The sequence below is a fragment of the Oncorhynchus masou genome, chromosome 6, assembly GCF_036934945.1.
Source record: "Oncorhynchus masou masou isolate Uvic2021 chromosome 6, UVic_Omas_1.1, whole genome shotgun sequence".
In the NCBI taxonomy this organism is placed as follows: domain Eukaryota; kingdom Metazoa; phylum Chordata; class Actinopteri; order Salmoniformes; family Salmonidae; genus Oncorhynchus; species Oncorhynchus masou.
In genome coordinates, this window is record NC_088217.1 from 52,320,917 (window position 1) to 52,339,268 (window position 18,352).

General features: G+C 44.3%; 1 protein-coding gene across 3 annotated transcripts; it reads right to left on the minus strand.

The window, feature by feature from the left end:
* Positions 1-820: 820 nt before the first annotated feature.
* Positions 821-18,267, minus strand: LOC135542258 (suppressor of tumorigenicity 7 protein-like). Of its 3 annotated transcripts, none has more exons than XM_064969092.1 (15): positions 17,659-18,258; positions 17,010-17,092; positions 16,595-16,754; positions 16,286-16,340; positions 16,040-16,155; positions 15,769-15,847; positions 15,524-15,612; positions 15,310-15,410; positions 14,477-14,591; positions 14,132-14,204; positions 13,742-13,844; positions 7,571-7,721; positions 7,318-7,410; positions 7,047-7,186; positions 821-2,862 (listed from the first exon to the last, which is right to left on the minus strand). In XM_064969092.1, exons 1-15 carry the CDS (start codon positions 17,864-17,866, stop codon positions 2,767-2,769), a joined length of 1,662 nt encoding a protein of 553 aa, XP_064825164.1. In that variant the 5' UTR covers positions 17,867-18,258; the 3' UTR covers positions 821-2,766. The 3 variants fall into 3 exon arrangements, with proteins under 3 accessions (XP_064825164.1, XP_064825163.1, XP_064825165.1); XM_064969091.1 differs by having other exon boundaries at positions 16,016-16,155; positions 17,659-18,257; XM_064969093.1 differs by lacking the exons at positions 821-2,862; positions 7,047-7,186 and having other exon boundaries at positions 7,320-7,410; positions 7,533-7,721; positions 16,016-16,155; positions 17,659-18,267.
* Between the last annotated feature and the right edge of the window lie 85 nt (positions 18,268-18,352).

The window sequence follows — 18,352 nt, forward strand, 5'->3', positions numbered from 1 at the left end:
TACAACATTAACAATGTCTACACTGTATTTTGGAGAGGAAAAAAAGTGCTTTTCTTTAAAAAAAAACAGGACATCTAAGTGACCCCAAACTTTTGAATGGTAGTGTAGGTGTTCCTTTTATCCAGGTGGGAAAGGGCAGTGTGGAGTGTAATTGAGATTGCGTCATCTGTGGATCTGTTGGGGCGATATGCTTATTGGAGTGGGTCTAGGGTGATGTCTAAGAATGGGATGTCTAGTTTTAACACACACACTCAGCTTGAAGAGTTTAGTGATTATAATGCTTTTATCATTGGTTATTGTTATTATTATTATTGTCAATGATTATGTTGACAGAACATATTGTATTATAATATTGAATGGAATGATTATTGAATGGAATGATTATATCAACTATTAAAAACGATAGAAACACTGTTGTTTATCCTTTTCATTCCCCTGGAAGGTTTAGCATGACTATAAATGATGGAGAAGTTGTCTAAAGCACAAACAGACCTAGTTACTAGGCATGACAAAGAAACATGCAGTGTCCATGTTTCATATGACATTTTGAAAGACATGTAGATGCTTTGTTGTTGCTAGGAGTTACGATCTCATTGTGTCCATCTAGACTCTTATTCCTGTAACTACACAAGAGAAGCTGCAAGAAAATCACATTTAAATGCATATCAAACCTTTCAGAAAATGTGACCTTGATGCCACACATTGGCCCCCATTATAGAAAGACCCAGGTAGTCTGGACTTGTTTTGCATGTATGTTCTCCGTCTAGGTAAACCATAGAGCCTCCTAGGCCCACATTCCAAAGACAATCATAGAAACAAATTCCATCTTGAATCGTTTTTATTTTTGGGGGGATTTGTTCACAATGTACAAGAAAATTTCAAACACAAAACACATTAAAATGACATTCAATAACCAATTTATTGTGAGCTATCCAACTCATCATATGGTAGTTAGGTCAAATATTATGACTTCTGTCTTCAGCATTTCATCATGTTACTCAAATATAATCCAACAGTATGGAATTAAAATAGTGCACAGTAAGTACACCCAGATAGTGCACAGTATAGCCGGGTAGGAATGTTGATGGCTTTGACACACACGTTGAATGTAAGCAAACCAATTATTAGTGCTGCTCAAGCAATGTGTGATAATTGACCGTGATGCCAACGCACCACCAGCAACCAATAAACGGTCAGCTCTCACTGCTGCCTTGACTCATGATTGGGTTCATGTACACTCAAACGTATAACACAGTTGAAGGAATTAGCAAATGAATGAGCGTGTTCTGACACCACTGGTCCTCCCCGGTGAATAAGGCACTGTATGCCCGCAACGTTGGTTCAATACAATAAATATCTGGCAGTATCGTGGGCAATGTCTTTCCATTTTGTCAAGCCGATTATTTCCAATCTGTCTGTCGAGCCAGTGAGGCACTTCATGCTATTCAAGTCCTGCCACAATATATTGGCTATTGACTAGTCTTCGATCATGGTTCAGAGTATTTGCTGATGAGGATAAAGTGAGATCATACAGTACTTCAAACAAAGTGTCCTGTTGTGATTGCTATTGCCCCATAACCAGTGCTTGACTTGAACTGAAATAGGTGCCGGTACTCATGTTGGGTGCCGGTACTGTTTATATGTAAGTGCAGGAGCTCCACAATACTTTTGAGCTAATATTTTATAAAGAGGAACAGGAGCTCAAGTAGTAGAACATGCCGGTGCCGGTACCCAGCTCCGGTGAGCTCCTGCCCAAGTTAAACACTGCCCATAACACCTGAGCAATACGAGTTGCCTCCAACTCATAGAGGAGAAACTAGAAATGCAGCTTTCCGTTATGTAATTGGCTGTGAGTGATGCCATGACTGCCCATGCCGTGACCAGTCAATATCCCATTTACATTATCATGCTACGTCTGAGGGGCTAGAGTGATATAATACTGAGGTGGCATGCCGTAGCAACAACTGGCAAAACGTTGCAGGCGTTGCATACACCACAGACAGGGTGAGGCAGTAAATCACAAATTCTGACCCCATAGGAAAACTATGTACCAAAAAGGTTATGCTTTATTTATTTATTTTTACCCATCTCAACTGGCATGTACTCTTTTGACACACATACTTTGTTCTAGTGAACAGAAATGTGTCTGTACATAACTGTGATCATGGAAAACAGGCCTTCTAGTACCGTTTCTCCTCTTCTTTACCTCTCTCATTGCTCCTGTTGCACCAGCTAACAGAAGCAATACATTTGGCCAGATATTATCAAGCGCAAATAGAACAGAGTAGGAACTGTAGTGTTAGCTTTCAGAATGATGAAACGTGAACCGTCACTGCACTCCAAAATAAAGAAAAAAAATGAAATAATTGTGTGCTCATTTAGAATCATTCATTTGTTGTTTCACTTATTGTTTCGGCACTTCATCTATGAGAGAATGGCCCAATTTCGAGGCCAGACTTGGGAGTAAACTGTGGGTTGAAATACTCTCAATTTACCATTCTGTGTTACTCAAAGTAACTTCAAGTTCATATAATAATGATAATAATAAAAAAATGAATGACTGTGTGAATATCTGGTAAACGTTTACTTAAAAAAAAAAAAATCTGTCTCATGATACAAGACTTCGCCAACAGAATCATTCCCAAAAGTCTGTGTAAATGCTGAAGACAGGAGAGCAAACATTTCTGTCTATAGTTTTGAAGTGTTGCTGTCTGAGGAGTGTGTTTGTGTATGTGGGGTGTGCGTGCGTGTGTGTGTGTGATGGGGTCAGATTCGAGTCAGCTGATGCCAAAAACTGGACGGCATGAAGCTCTCCATCTTGTCAGCGAAGAAACCCAGGGGTGCGAATAGGGTGCTGAAGAACTGAGGAACGAAAGAAACAAAGATATTTCAATACACTGCTTTCAATAGCCTACACAAGGGGGACTCAACTCCTACCCTACGAGGTCCGGAGACGGCTGGTTTTCTGTACTACCTGATAATTAATTGCACACACCTGGCGTCTCAGGTCTAAAATCCGTCCCTGATTAGAGTGGGACAATGGAAAAAAATGCAGTGGAACTGGCTTTGAGGTCTTAGAGTTCAGTTTGAGGGGCCTACACCATCCCAAATCATACCACACAGCTCTATCTTTATACATGTATATCTTTACAAGCTCAGTCACAACAATAACACAATTGCACATGTGCTATAACTATATTTCTTACAATGCCATGACGTGGCATTGGCCTACTGGGGGGTGGCTACCCCAATACGATATAACTGATGAACAGAAATGAACACACTTTCATTTTGAATTCTGACAACTGCTATTCCCCTGTATTCAACAAACTACACAGACTGCTGTGGGGTACGGTGAAATCAAACGTGAGATGACAGGCACTGGCCTGGCGCGTTGTACTGAGGGGGCATGTTAGAATGTACCCTTCATCTAGGGTTGAATACCAACGCTTGGATCACTACTACACCCTAGGGATCCAAGGTCTAATTCTATAAAACGCTCTCCCAAAACAAATAAGCAAGGAGAGAGGAGACCCATAAACCCTTGTTGAGGCCTCCATGTCCAGCTTAACCAATTGCAATTGGCCCGTGGTCGCATATCTGAAAAAATGTTTCAACCCCAATAGTTAAATCCACCATAAACAACACTTGAATGTGTTTATGAAGCAATACGTTTGCGAGGTGAACAGATGGTTGTGACAGGATAGGAGAAGCAAGGCCACAGCATTTTGCTCTAGTATCTGGAACCACGGCCAACGCTTAAGCATGCAATGCCATGGGTCTCTCTCCCCCAATGCGTTGAGTCTCAACCGACAGCGATGACACTGCCCAACTTGACAGACAGAGGCGAGTCCTCATGCCTAGTGCAACAACAGGAATGGAAAATATTTTGAAAACATAAGATATTAGCCCAATTGATCAAGGTTTTTTCCAAATTCAGGTCTGCAAAGTGGAAAGTTATTGAGTGTGGTCTTCACACATTATTTTGTTGAAAGGTATTTTGTCCAACTATTTGCTTGCGTTTATAAAAACAAGCCTTTAGGTAAACATTTCAATAATCACAAGTCTACAGACACGTCCACCCAGACCAAACAGCGTGCAGTGACCATGAGTCAGATGTGTCAAAGTGTTTAAAAACACCCAGTCAAATAAGATACACTATATATACAAAAGTATGTGGATACGCCTTCAAATTAGTGGATTTGGCTGTTTCAGCCACACCAGTTGCTGACAGGTGTATACAATTGAGCACACAGTCATGTAATCTCCATAGACAAACATTGGCAGTAGCATGGCCTTACCGAAGAGCTCAGTGACTTTCAACGTGGTACCGTCATAGGATGCCACCTTTCCAACAAATCAATTTGTCAAATTCCTGTCCCGTTAGGGCTGTCCTGGTCAACTGTAAGTGCTGTTATTGTGAAGTGGAAACGTATAGGAGCAAAAACGGTTCAGCCGCAAAGTGGTAGGCCACACAAGCTCACAGAACGGGACCGTTGAGAGCTGAAGCGTGTAGCGCGTAAAAATTGCCTGTCCTCGGTTGCAACACTCACTACCGAGTTCCAAACTGTCTCTGGAACCAACTTCAGCACAAGAACTGTTGTCAGGAACTTCATGAAATGGGTTTCCACGGCCGAGCAGCCGCACACAAGCCTAAGATCACCATGTGCAATGCCAAGCGTTGGCTGGAGTGGTGTAAAGTTCGTCGCCATTGGACTCAAGAGCAGTGGAAACACGTTCTCTGGAGTGATGAATCACACTTCACCATCTTGCAGTCCGACGAATGAATCTGGGTTTGACGGATGCCAGGAGAACGCTACCTGCCCCAATGCATAGTGCTAACTGTAAAGTTTGGTGGATGAGGAATAATGGTCTGCAGCTGTTTTTCATGGTTCGGGCTAGGCCCCTTAACGCTACAGCATATAATGACATTCCAGCTTTGTGGCAACAGTTTGGGGGAAGGTCCTTTCCCGTTTCAGCATGACAATGCCCCAGTGCATAAAGGGAGGTCCATACAGAAATGGTTGGTCGACATCACTGTGGAATAACATGACTGGCCTGCACAGAGCCCTGACCAACTCCATTTTAATGCCCATGCTTTTGGCATGAGATGTTTGACGAGCAGGTGTTCACATCCTTCTGGTCATGTAGTGTATATAAAAAATAAACGCTCTCTTGTCATACCACTCAGTCACCTATTCCTGAAGACTTTGAAAACAACATCCATCCTCCATGACATGGCTGCTATTTAGTAGGGCTAGGAGTAGATAATGAGGAAGCGTGGGGGGGGGGGGGGGGTCACCCCCACTGTCCTGTTTCAGGCCGGGGATTTTTGTTATCCTCTTCAGCAGAAATCTCGTTTTTTCGTTAGAGAACGGTGTGGGCCTGGGCCGTTCCCCTCCCTCCAGCCTCCGAGGCTTTCATGGAGTGTCTCTATCTGGCCCTTACACAAACCAGGCTCTCCACTGCGCTGTAAAAGTGTTATCTAGAGGCAGTCTTTCCCATAACAAAAGTGTGAGTGCCAGGCGGTCTCTGCGGACTTGTTTTTGCCCAGGCTAATGGCCCTGCTCTGCTGTGTAAAGTGAGAGCTAATAAACAGGGCCACCGTAAACAGAGGATTAGCGTGAGAGAGGGCCTAGCCAAACAAGCTAAAAACAGAAACACTGACAGTCTGCCACACTGTCTTATAAATAAACAAGGGACTAAATCACATACATCAAACCCAATGCTTAAACCCTGGAACTAATGCGCGTGCTGTAAGACTATGTTGGATTGTGTTATCAGCTGCTGGCTTACGCTCTTTCGGCCCCCATATATTCCCATAATGTGCGGGAAAAGGGGCTCTGTGAAATGGGCTATGGGGGCAATTGGACTGCAGTTCTTTACTTTTGATGTTTAACAGGCACGGTGCATTAGGCAACTGAGCCTGGGCTGGAAAACAGCCCTTTGAGAAGGACTGCATGGAGGTGTTAACCTGTTCTGGTAGTGACAGGCACACTCTATCATCTTGAACCTTAACCTCCACATTCCCTGGAGACCCTCCTGACAGGGTGCGGCTCTGTGGAAAACCGGTGTCATCAAAGCAAGTTTCCTCTTCAGGTCTGCTATAGTAGCCAAGTACGGTGCTGCTGAGCGAAGGTATTGCTCGCTTGTTCTCAACCTACATTTCCAGCTTTCTCAATAGACTTGGAACTGGGAAGTGAGATGACGCAAGACTAGCCTGTTCTGGTTGAGAAAGGCCCACGTGACTTATCTAGTCTGAACTAAATCACTAAATCCCAAAGTCTAAATCAAGAGATGGCCCTCTTAGCTGTTGCTCTGTGGATGATCTTCAAGTCCTGCTATCCAATACATGAGTGTACTAGGAACTACCTGGCTGGGACAGGGCTTAGTTGGAGATGCTGCTTTTGCGCCAAGTCATACAGTACAGTACTCTAGGAATCTACTCAGAAAACAGGATATGGTTATGCTAGATTTCATTCTCACACCGTGGAGGCAAAAACAACTCTATTAAATAATACAATATTAAATCTTATATCTTAAGAGATTCTGGCTGTATTGCTCTAGCGCTGTGCTGTGAAAGACACAGGAGCCACATACAAAATCAGACCCAGGCATCCCATGAGCCTCGTTGTTGACAGAGGTGAGAGGCAGCGACTACACAAGAGGACAACTGGGTCAGAGTACATGAGAATAATAACACGCATACAACAGGTCTTAAGAATTTAATCGTTCCCATTAAAACGCTTCTAAATTTAAAACGGATCCAGTTCGATATCAGCAAATCACTCTAGGTTAATGGTATTTTCTATACTAGGATATGTCAATGCCACACCTCTGCAACTCCTGAGAAATGTGATCACAAAGCAGAGAAATACCACATCCAGATTCCATTTATATATTGACAACCTTGTTTTTTTGCTAGCCCAAATGACCATCAAGTATTCATTCAGTGAATGTAACATGAAAAGCCATGTGAAGCGGTCCACAGTAAATATTACCTCCAACATCCAAAACGATCAGTGGAAGAGAATTGCACGACTTACTGCTTTGGCAAAGACGCCCATGAGCTCAGGAAACTGGTGTGTGAGCATGGCCAGCATGGCAGTGAACGAACAAAGGCCCGCTGTGAAGAGGATGAAGAAGGGAAGCTCTTTCTTTGGGTACACAGACACCTCGTGGAAGGCTGTAGAAGAGAACGAGAGGGGGGGGGGGGACAGAGAGAGAGGAGAAGAGAGAGATAGAGGCACATATTATCATCAGAATTGACCATTGCATTGAGTATACTGTATAGTAGTAACTTGTCCTACTACTTACAGGGCAGCAGTTCCCGATCTGCTGTTTCTGTGCACCCAGGGTAGGGGTAAAACAGGTGACCCTTCTCTAGAGGGTAGGGAATTATCCGAAAAGCTTCAGGGGCAGGAGAGAAATGCAGAAAAACACATCAAGCATGTACATGCATAGATTTTAAATGTCAACTCTTTTTTTTAATGCGAGTACCAGAAATGCAATGAATGAATTAATCAACCTACTAATTCATCAAACAATCAATCAATGTCCCAGTACGTACTGCCTTCCCAGGTGCAGTGCAGCAGGTTTAAGGCTCCCTCGGCCCTCTTCCAGTGCTGCAGGTGAAAGAAGGCGTAGGCCACCGCCTCGCTGTCCCCCCTCTTCAGGATGTGCTCTGGAGGCAGGATCAGACTCTTCATCTCTAATAAATACTACAGACAGAGAGGCAGACAGGAGACAACGCCATTACAGTACATTACAGGCAAAGGCGTTGGCATAGTTCAGCAGCAGACGCTCTTATCCAGGGTGGCTTACAACCGGCGCGAGGTAAACAACCGCATTTCGCAATAACAGTCGCAATCTGCAAAATTTGTGCTGTTCAGCAGAGAGAAGTGTGAATGTGAGTGCAAGGAAGACAAGGGCAGTGTAGTTCATTTATTTGAATGGGAATTAGTCAGCACTTCATCCATATCCTGTTGAGCAATAACTCCCTAGGCTAAGGCTATCTGACCGATAGACTGAAATATACTTTTCCTCGTGAGGCATTTGTTGAGGGCCCTTGTTTTGCAATTGTTCAAGTGGGGGAAATCTAAAGCCTCTCTCTTCTCTTTTACTGTTAGTTTCAGAGTGTAAACTCCCCTTGTGAGTTCCTCCCACCGAGTCAGGCTATGCTGTGTGGTGCTGCCGACTTTCCTCCGTGTCTGGACTGTGTGTGTGTGGCGGCGTGGCAGTGGCGTTAATCCCCTCTGAACTGGTCCCCTGGGCTGTGGGGCCAGCAGGGACCGTTGGGGTTGGGCCTTCTGGATTCCCAGGCAGCCTGCTTCACAGGACTATGGGTCTTAGACTGACACTTTGGGAAGGTTACCCTAAAGCTAATCCTGTTTAATCTCCCCCATGGTCACAGGCTCAGCCAGCCAGCCAGCCCAGTGCATAGCAGCCCAGAGCCACCCTGCTTGCCCAGGAGGCTGCACCCAGGGTCTCTGCACTGCTCTCCTCTTCCCTCAGGGACAGTTAGCTGGTGTGTTAGCTGGCTGGCTACAGTGTGTCTGCATGAATATGATGCTGATTGGTTATGCGTGGATAACAGTCTGTGAGTTTCACGTTTTTGAGATTGAGTGCCTAGCACTTTTTAAAGACATTTTCAGCGCACTCCACTCCTCGCTGCAGTGATTTATTTGAGATGCAGTCGTTCAATGGCGTGCGCGACTTTCATGTCCCCGCCAAATTTTAGACTTTTACGCCAGTCAGCACTTAGGCTTACTGTATAGATCAGGGCTCTCCCACCCTGTCCCTGGAGAGCTACCCTTCTGTAGGTTTACGCTCCAACCCCAGTTGTAACTAGCCTGATTCAGCTTTTCAACCAGCTAATTATTAGAATCGGGTGTGCAAGATTAGGGTTGGAGCGAAAATCTACGTGGTAGCTCTCCGGGATCAGGGTTGGAGAGGCCTGCTATATAGATGCTGAGCATACTTCATTCTGTTAGAAGCAGCACTTTTAACCAGGTATACCAGTGTGTTTAATAAGGGTAGAGGTGATGGTTACCAAAGCATTTGACTGGCAGCTGTCCTTCCTGGCATGCACTGGCATAAGGGTGGGTAACACCTCGGCCCTCTGCGCTGCCTCCCTCCTCCGTTCCCCCCCCCCCCTTCACCAGTCGCCTCTTTGATGAAGGGATCGAGTTTCATTGACGTTCCTCTTTTATCTTGGAACACTCATACGCCGGAGCATAACTCATAAGCCTCCCTCCGATTTTAATCTTCGGCATTTAGCACAATGGAACAAGTCAACGACATCCAGCCACCGTCTCATTGGCTCACGGTGCTGTTGAAGGATAGGTGACCTCTGAGGCCATCTGTCATGTTAGGTCACCCGAAGGTAGCGGCGGACTGAACTGGACGGATGCTGGAGGATGATATTGACCCGAGAAACTGATCTAAAAAAAAAGAAGGTACGTTTTGTATCGTTCCTTCCAATGATTAAGGTTAGGAACTGGTGAAGGTGAGCTGACGCTACAGCTGTGCCAAGGCACTTCTTACTGCCGCCCGTTTCCTCCAGTGCAGTGTTGGATCACACTTGACCTAAGTCAAGCCTCCATCCACCTGAATTCTGAACAAGGCCGAGGAGGCCATCGCCACAACATAGGCTACCAGGCACAAAGCAGCACACTCCAAATGCGCGAGGAAGTGTTAACCACAGGAGTGTGCCAAATATAAAACACATTCAGGTGTCCTTAACACTGGACCAGCCATACAGGCTTCCCTCTGTCCGGTTTGTCAACTATTCTACTGTTCCTTGGAGAGAGAGAGAGAGAGAGAGAGAGAGAGAGGGAGAGCGAGACTGATTGGGACAGACAAGAAAAAAGTGGCGAGCAGAGCGGTTAAGAGGTTGAGCACTGAAACAGCTGGGTGTGTGGAGCATTTAGTGCAGTCTGCTCATGTGATGTAGCGTGATGTCCATATATAATCCCCTCAGGCCTGCTGCGATGCTGGCCCTAACACTCCCCACGCCTGACCTCCCAGAATGCCCATAAATCTTGCCTTCATTACACCACTCTTCCAAGGCTGCCTGGTGGGGGCTGGCTGGTGGACTGACTGACTGCTGAGGGGTCACGTTGCCGAGGCCGGTGGGAGGAATCGGGGGGGGGGTCTCGCTCGTTGATTGAAGCAGGGGAATGCGGGGAAGCTGCTGGGAATGGAAGCCCACCCACAACAGAGCCAGAGCTGCTCGCTCCAGTCCAGTGAACAACTGGTATCTGTGTGTGAACACTGGCTGCTGGGCAGAAAACAGCCCACGCCAGGCATGCCTCGGGCTCTACGACTACAGGTGCACTCACTGACCATTTAGACAGACAAGGACAGGGGTCCCTTGTGAAAGAGATACACACCGGATCTTGATAAGATCTCAAATGGGACTCACCTTGACCAATAAATAAATACATAAAGACAAGTCTGACACAAATCATTTAGACCAGGAAATAATCCCACTGCATAATCTCAAAAGCTTTGACTATAAGAAGACCAAAGCACCCAACCTCTAGCGGATTCAATGAATTGACTTGACGCGGCTGAGGCTGAAAGAACCTGCTTCACTCCCACGCTCCTGAGGACAATGCGACAGGCACAACTCTTTAAAAGTCGCCATGTTAAGTCAGTCGCAGCCATCTATTTCCTGTGTTTGAGGGGTGCAAAATCCACCGGTCACTTCAATATCACTGGATTGATTGCTTTCATTTGACTCCTGCGAACCTTTCATACCTCTTGCTTGAGCCTGTACTTTTTTCCCCCCGTTAAAGGTGCGAGTGCAGAAATGTTTGCAATGGCCTGTCAAACGCACGCTGAAAAAATATATACCTGATTCCATTAGAAAATATACAGTATCATCAGAAAGTATTCATACCCCATGGCTTAATCCACATTTTGTTGTGTTACAGCCTGAACTCAAAATAGATTAAATAAAAACTATTCTCATCCATCTACACACAATACCCCATGAAAGTGAAAACATGTTTTTAGAAATGTTAGCAAATGTATTGAAAATTAAATCCAGATATGTATATAAGTATTCACAGCATTGAGCCAATATATGTTACATTCATCTTTGCCATAGATTTTCAAGCCAATTTAGGTCCAAACTATAACTAGGCCAATCAGGAACATTAAATGTCATCTTGGTAAGCAACACCAGTGTATATTTGGCCTTGTGTTTTATGTTATTGTCCTGCTGAATGTTGACTTGTCTGGTGAAAAGGCGACAACCAGGTTTTAATCTAGGATTTTTCCTGAATTTAGCTCTATTCTGTTTCTTTTAATCCTGAAAAACTCCCTAGTCCACTCCTTGCCGGTGACAAGCATACTTATAACATGACGCAGCCTCTACCATGCTTGAAAATATGAAAAGTGGTACTCAGTGATGTGGTGTGTTGGATTTTCCCCAAACATAACGGTTTGTATTCAGAACAAAGTTCATTTCTTTGCCACATTTAAAAAAAAATATTTTTAGTGCTTTATTGCAAACAGGATGCATGTTTTGGAATTGTTTTATTCTGTACAGGCTTCTTTTCACTTAGGCATTTAGGTTAGTATTGTTGAGTAACTACAATGGTGTTGATCCATACTCAGTTTTTTTCACTACCATTAAACTCTTAACTATTTAAAGTTACAACTGGCCGTGAGCGGTTTCTTTCCTCTCCGGCAACGGAGTTAGGAAGGACACCAGTATGTTTGTAGGTAACTGGGTGTATTGATACACCATCCAAAGTGTAATTAATAACTTCACCATTCTCAAAGGGATATTCAATGCCTGCTTCTTTTTTTTCTTCCCCTTACCCATCTACCAATAGGTGCCCTTCTTTGTGAAGCATTGGAAAACCTCCCTGGTCTATGTGTTTGAAATTCACTACTTGACTGAGGGACCTTACAGATAATTGTATATATGTGTGGGGTACAGAGATGAGGTAATCATTCAAAAAGGACATGTTAAACACTATCCATGCAACTTATTATGTGACTTGTTAAGCACATTTTTACTCCTGAACTGATTTAGGCTTGCCATAACAAAAGGGGTTGAATTGGGGGTTGAATTGACTCAAGACATTTCAGCTTTTCATTTTTATTAATTTGTAAAAATGTTTCACATCATTCCACTTTGACATTATGGTGTAGGCCAGTGACACAAAATCTAAATTGAATCACAACAAAATGTAGAAAAAGTCGAGGGGTGTGAATACTTTCTGAAGGCATTGTGTATATATATATATTAGAACATATTAGTCTCTCCCAGCTCAACGGTCTAGAGCAGGGGTATTCAACTCTACCCTACGAGGTCCGGAGCTTGCTGGTTTTTGGTTCTACCTGATAATTCATTGCACACACCTGGTGTCCCAGGTCTAAATCAGTCCTTGATTAGAGGGGGACAGTGGAAAAAAATGCAGTGGAATTGGCTTCGAGGTTCAGAGTTTAGTTAGAAGGGTCTAGGGTAACACCAGTTGAAAGCAGAGGTGCTGTAGATGTGCACTATCTCTGGGATCACTACTTTATAGTCTGACCCACCCTGTTTGTCAGTGCCATGGCAGGGGAATGAGAGGGGGCAAAGGGGGGCTGAGAAGGGAACAGAGAGGGGGGCAGCAATGCCCCTGGGGCGAGGTGGGGGACAGGGAGACACTCAGGATGAGGGCCCTCACATCAAAGCCTGGATCAAAGCACTGAGTTTCCCCCTCGCTGCCTGTGACTGCCACATATCGCAGCTCACACACACACACACACACACACACACACACACACACACACACACACACACACACACACACACACACACACACACACACGCAGTAGGGAGGCTGCGACCTCTGTGTATGTGAGTGAGTGTGAGAGAGAGTATGTGTGTGGGGGATTGTGTGTTTTACTATAGGACATCCAACCCTAATCCCTGTGGGAAGAGATGTGCAGGAATTGTTTCTGTCTGTCTACTGCAGGGGACACATCAAGGCCCCTTGTTGTCACCCAGACCAGAGTACAGCCCAGTCATGTCCATGATCAACGAGGTTACACCTCAGGTTCCTGTTCAGTAGGTAGAAAAGATTTTGAAACGGGGGATGTACTATCTGATCTTATGAAGTAAAAATACAGATTTGTATTTTCTGTTGCAAAAGATTTTGCTACAGTATGCCCTACTGAACACGATCCAGATCTCACCAGGAACTCTTCATAGTCAACTGATAGATAGCTAATGGAATAATAATTAGGCTTATAGTTTTACCTTTGGAAAAATCCACTAAGTGCATGGCACCGTGTTCTACTGTGCTACAGAGAGAGTGAGTAGTGGCTCACAGGTCCAGTCCTGACTACAGCAGCTACATTTACGATGCAGTGCAATACTGACACCAGCTGGCTGTCCTAGGTCCTTACAAGTACTAAAGTCAGCACAGTTCTGGTCGAGACGTTGATGCTCTCTGCTGCCATCACCCCAGAAGAGAATGGAGTACAGTAAAATAACTAAATAGCCATCACCTGTGTTTGTAAAAAAATGACAGAATTTGCTCAAATAAAACTAACGGAAAAAACATACAAATTCATATCAGTTGTTGCATTTCCCCCACTAATTGTTCAGGTTCGGACTTGGATAGGGTACGCTAAGCTGATTCTAGATATGTACCTTTCTTGCAATTAATGGTCAAGGTTAGGATTTGGAGAGCATAAGCTTATCCTAGATCTGTGGCTGAAGGTCTCGACTGACCTTTGGCACATGTGGGTTGAACTCCACAGCTCTGTGTATAGCCTCCACAGCGTTCATCTCTGCAGTGCTCAGGCCCCGCCGGGACGCTGCCTCAGGAGAAAACCTGGGACGTATGGAGAGAGAGAGAGACAGAGAGAAAGACACACCCATGTTAAGACAGAAGTAATACTGCACTTCAGTCACAAAAAGAGAGTTGGACGTCCCACAAAAAAGTATTGATTGTTAGTAGACAGAATTCCCCCGTGCTACTTGTCTGACCTATAAAATGAGATGCATCCTTGTCAAGTATAGATCATGCAATATACTGTTTTTGTACGTCTTATAAAAATTGTACAATAATGGTTACTAACGGATCTTAAAAATCTAAATTTCCCCCACGGGGACACTTACTTCTCTGATACAGCCCGTGCTTTCAGCAGTGCAGACGTGTAGCATATAGTAGCTGACTTTGGCAAGCTGATGTCTACAACGAGAACACATGATGGTTATTTCACTTTAAGCTCAAACTAGGAGTCTGGAAATCATGAACACAGAGGACTGGTTCAAAGTCATTGTCGTTTGTTGGCCGGAACCCTGTTTTTCCTCACGTGGTCCTACGGGGTTCAGTTGGTAGCATGGGGCTTTCAACGCCAGGATTGTGGGTTTGATTAACGCTGGGCCCACTAATATGAAAAATGTACACACTCATTACTGTCGCCTTGGATAAAAACATTGGCTACATGCCATATAGCTTACCGTCATATTTGGCAAGGACTGCTTGTACGTCAGCGTAAGCCTGCAGCTCCAGTAACGCCTCTAGGAGATTTTCATGTATATTCAACATTCCCAACAGTGGGAATTCTTTCATTAACTGGGAAAAAGTAAGGAACAGTAAGTGAGAGAAGGAATCATAAAGTGTCCGGACTAACCAGTATTAAAAGGTGCATAGAAGAGGACTAGACAGGACAATAAAAATCACAGCCTCCAGGTCCACATTACTTCTGTTTGTTCTATCCTCTAAACAGCGACGAATACCAGGGCTGCGTTCAGATTGACAAAACAGTGTAAAACGATGAATTCAACGGAAATGGTACTGTACTGAAAGACCGGTTGAAAAGCTTTGTGATTATGGTAGCCCAGAGGGCGATTATGAATGGTGTGCTGCAGGAGTTTTATGATTTCAGATGGTCACACCCATATTGATCCGGCCACACCCCGCCAACACGGGAGCAAAAACATTCCACAAAGACTGTTTAAGAACGATGTAAACCGTCACGCAATGTAGCAAACGTTGAAGCGAACTGAATGCATCCCAGGTAAGTGAACTCTCCCTCTAGCCAATCAATGGCTTCAATCAATAAAAATAAATCTTACATACACCGGATAGGTACAGTGAAATGTGTTGTTTTTAAAGGGTCGCTCGAGGGAACAGACAGATTTTTCACCTTGTCGGCTTGGGTATTTCAACCAGCAACCTTTTGGTTCCTGTCTCAATGCTGTAACTGCTAGGTTACCTGCATAAACAGCCATAATGCAGAACTCAAGGCCCTGATTTTAACACCCCTGGTCAAGGAAATGGCAACACTCACATCTCTCATCATTTTCACTGCCTCCTTGATGCGTCCCAGCTTGCGTGCACACATGGCCAGTCTGCGTTTGATATACACCAGCAAGTTGATGTCTTTGCCAGCTATGCAAGAGAGGCAATGTATTGCATTTAATTACAAAAATCCCATCCCCAACTAATGATTTCAAAAGGCCTGAGGCTTGTGATTTGGTCCTGTACTCTCTGTTCTCTCTTACCGCTCCGCAGGGCTTGTTTGAACAGGCGCTCAGCCTCTGTGATGGTGGTAGCTTCCTCCTCAGCCAGGAGCACATAGGCAGCAGCACACCTAAAAACCACAGGGAAGACACTTGCTTTGCTTTCTACTTCTACTAGAATACACATACTTGTTTGGCCTAAATAAGACTATTAATTTTGGATTTCCCGAAATGAGCGTGCAAGGTCTTCGAAACGCAACCGAAACTGTCATGGCGGTAGAACTCACTCGTGGTTCATCTCTATGGCCTGGTAAGCTGCTCTGATCCGGGCTTGGGGATTTCTCTCCCTCCAGGCCTTCTGCATAACTGTAAGAGAACAGAAAAATTTAACAAAATACTGAACGTAATGCCTAGACATGGATCCAGAAGACTGTCCGCAGGCCAATAAGGCACAAAGCAGTCTTTTTACAAAGAATGAAGGATTCTATTCTTTCCCAGAAATGTAAACTTTGGCTTTCATATATAATAATATACCAGTTGAAAAGCTTAGATTCAAACCAGTATCTTCAGTCTTGAGTTGCTGAGTGTCGCCAGTGAAGAAGGTCTGGTGGTCTTGAGCAGACAGGTTCATATCGTAGTAGGTCAAAGGCTCTTTTCCAGTCACCCATGTGTACCTTTAGAGGGGTACAAAATAAAGAGTGTTAGGAGCAAAGTATTTATAAATAGCAATTTAACTTTAGATAGAAGGCCAGTGTAGCTAAAACTCAGGATGAGTGACATCCTGTGGTGGGGGATGTACGTCACCTGCTGTATTCTGCTCCTCTGAATAGATTTAAAGGATTCCTCCAAACTTTACACTCTGCAAAAGACAAGTGTCATTACAGTGATGGCCTTGCAAACCTGAGTCACACATTCACTGGCCACCAAATGGAAGAAAAATGGACTGAAACAGTGAGAGAGCACCTGAACTTGTCCAATCAGAAATGCTCATTTTTTTTGTTGTCCATTGCAAAATGCTTTGCTGCACATTTTGCTACAGTGTGCTGTGCACTAATTACTACGACCCAGGTCTGTGGTCTGTTTGGGGAACCATACTATCGGTGAAATGTTTACCTGAGACACTGGGTCTAGGCTCAGCCTCTCCGTTGACTGAGGAGAACAGGCCAGTGGTCGTGCTGCTCTCCACCCCACCTAGGAGAGGCCGCAGATGGCTAACAGACACCTGCTCAATGAACGAGGTCCCATACTTACGAAAGTACCACCACTCAAATATCTGCAAGCAGGGGATTGGGCCAGTCATACAGAGAGCAATGTACCAGTATACACATCTTCTTGACAATGAAATTGATTGCCATTTATTTTAATCGTATCATTGTGCACTAGCTAAGTGTACAACACATCTAGGTTCCCTTTGGTGTTGGTATTTGAACTGCACATTTGCAAATGTGGAGTGTCCAATCTACAACCAGGGCTAACTATATTCACCAACCCCCATGCAGTGAATAACCCTGTGATCTTCACAACTCACCAAGATTAGGCCAGAGATGAGAGAGGATGTTCCAGTGAGTGCCACATAGAATTTAGGGGTCAGTGTATTCAAGAACACAGATGCTGAAACAACAGGTATGTTAGATCAAATGCATAACACACAAATTGATGACACTGCACAGGCCTGACTGAATAATATGACTGGGATTCAGATATAACACTGAACGTAATTTAGAGGCTGATAATGCAGAGCCTACTACAGACAGAGCCTGTGCTGGGTCCGTGTAGCTAGCTAGCGAGGTTGAAGTAGCCCATTGGTGAAGAGAGATATAGCTTGTTAGCTATGTCTCTAGCGAATAGCCACACTGACTAAGAAACTCATGCAATTCTAGCAATCACTATGCATTGCTAGTTTGAATGATGTAAACTAGCGATCGAGCTAGCAGGTTCGTTGTTATGCATAAGCATAACAGTAAACGTCAGTTAGGTGTCTAATAGCTGTCTAATATTTAATACAAAAAAAACAACCTGAGATGCTGGCTATGGAACTGTCAAACTTTCACTTCATCCACTGTCTCTCGATGTATATTTGTTAGCTAGCAGGCTGGTTACATTAGCTATCTAGCTAGCTTGCCCATTATTTGATGGCTCTGCATTACAGCTAACGTTACTTTAGCTAGCTAACTCACCTGAGGTAAGAGTGTCCTGCAGTTTCAAGGGGCTTCGCAGAACATAGATCATAGTTAAAACCATGGCAAACCAAACTGCACATATGTATGTCCATGACCAGGACAGCCATGATTTTAATTTCTCTGTAAATCCAATAGATTGAGGATTACTGCTGGTGGCGTCCTCCATGTTTTTACCGGATGGCTGTGCTGTAAACAGAGGAATCATGTGCCAGTGGCACCAAAGATTTGTTAAAAGTAACCCAAGAAAAATCAGAGCTTGTCGTTTCCAATGGGAGCAAATGAATCATATTGGCCCGAACAAACAAGGAGGTGGGCAGAGGCAAGCACGAGATAGCGAGCTCCTATTGGCCTGTTCTAACATAATTTGCATATTTTCGTTAGGGAACGCCTACTCTGTGAAATGCGCGTATGCAATAACACAATTCGCCCTCGCACTCCATCTAAACAACGCATTTTGTTTTTACTTTGGAAAAGCCTAAAGTCTACAAAACGCAGTCCACCATGTTTTTTTACAGATTCTAGTTTTGGAAACAGAAAACTGTATGGAGATCAAATGTTTCATCGATGAGAAATGTTTCAGAATTTCGGACAAAATCCAACTCGCTCCATCTTCTCCCACTGCCGGCCACTGGGCTTCCTGTCATTGCCATATTTGGTAGTGAGTGGAACGCCAACCGGATGTTTGACATTT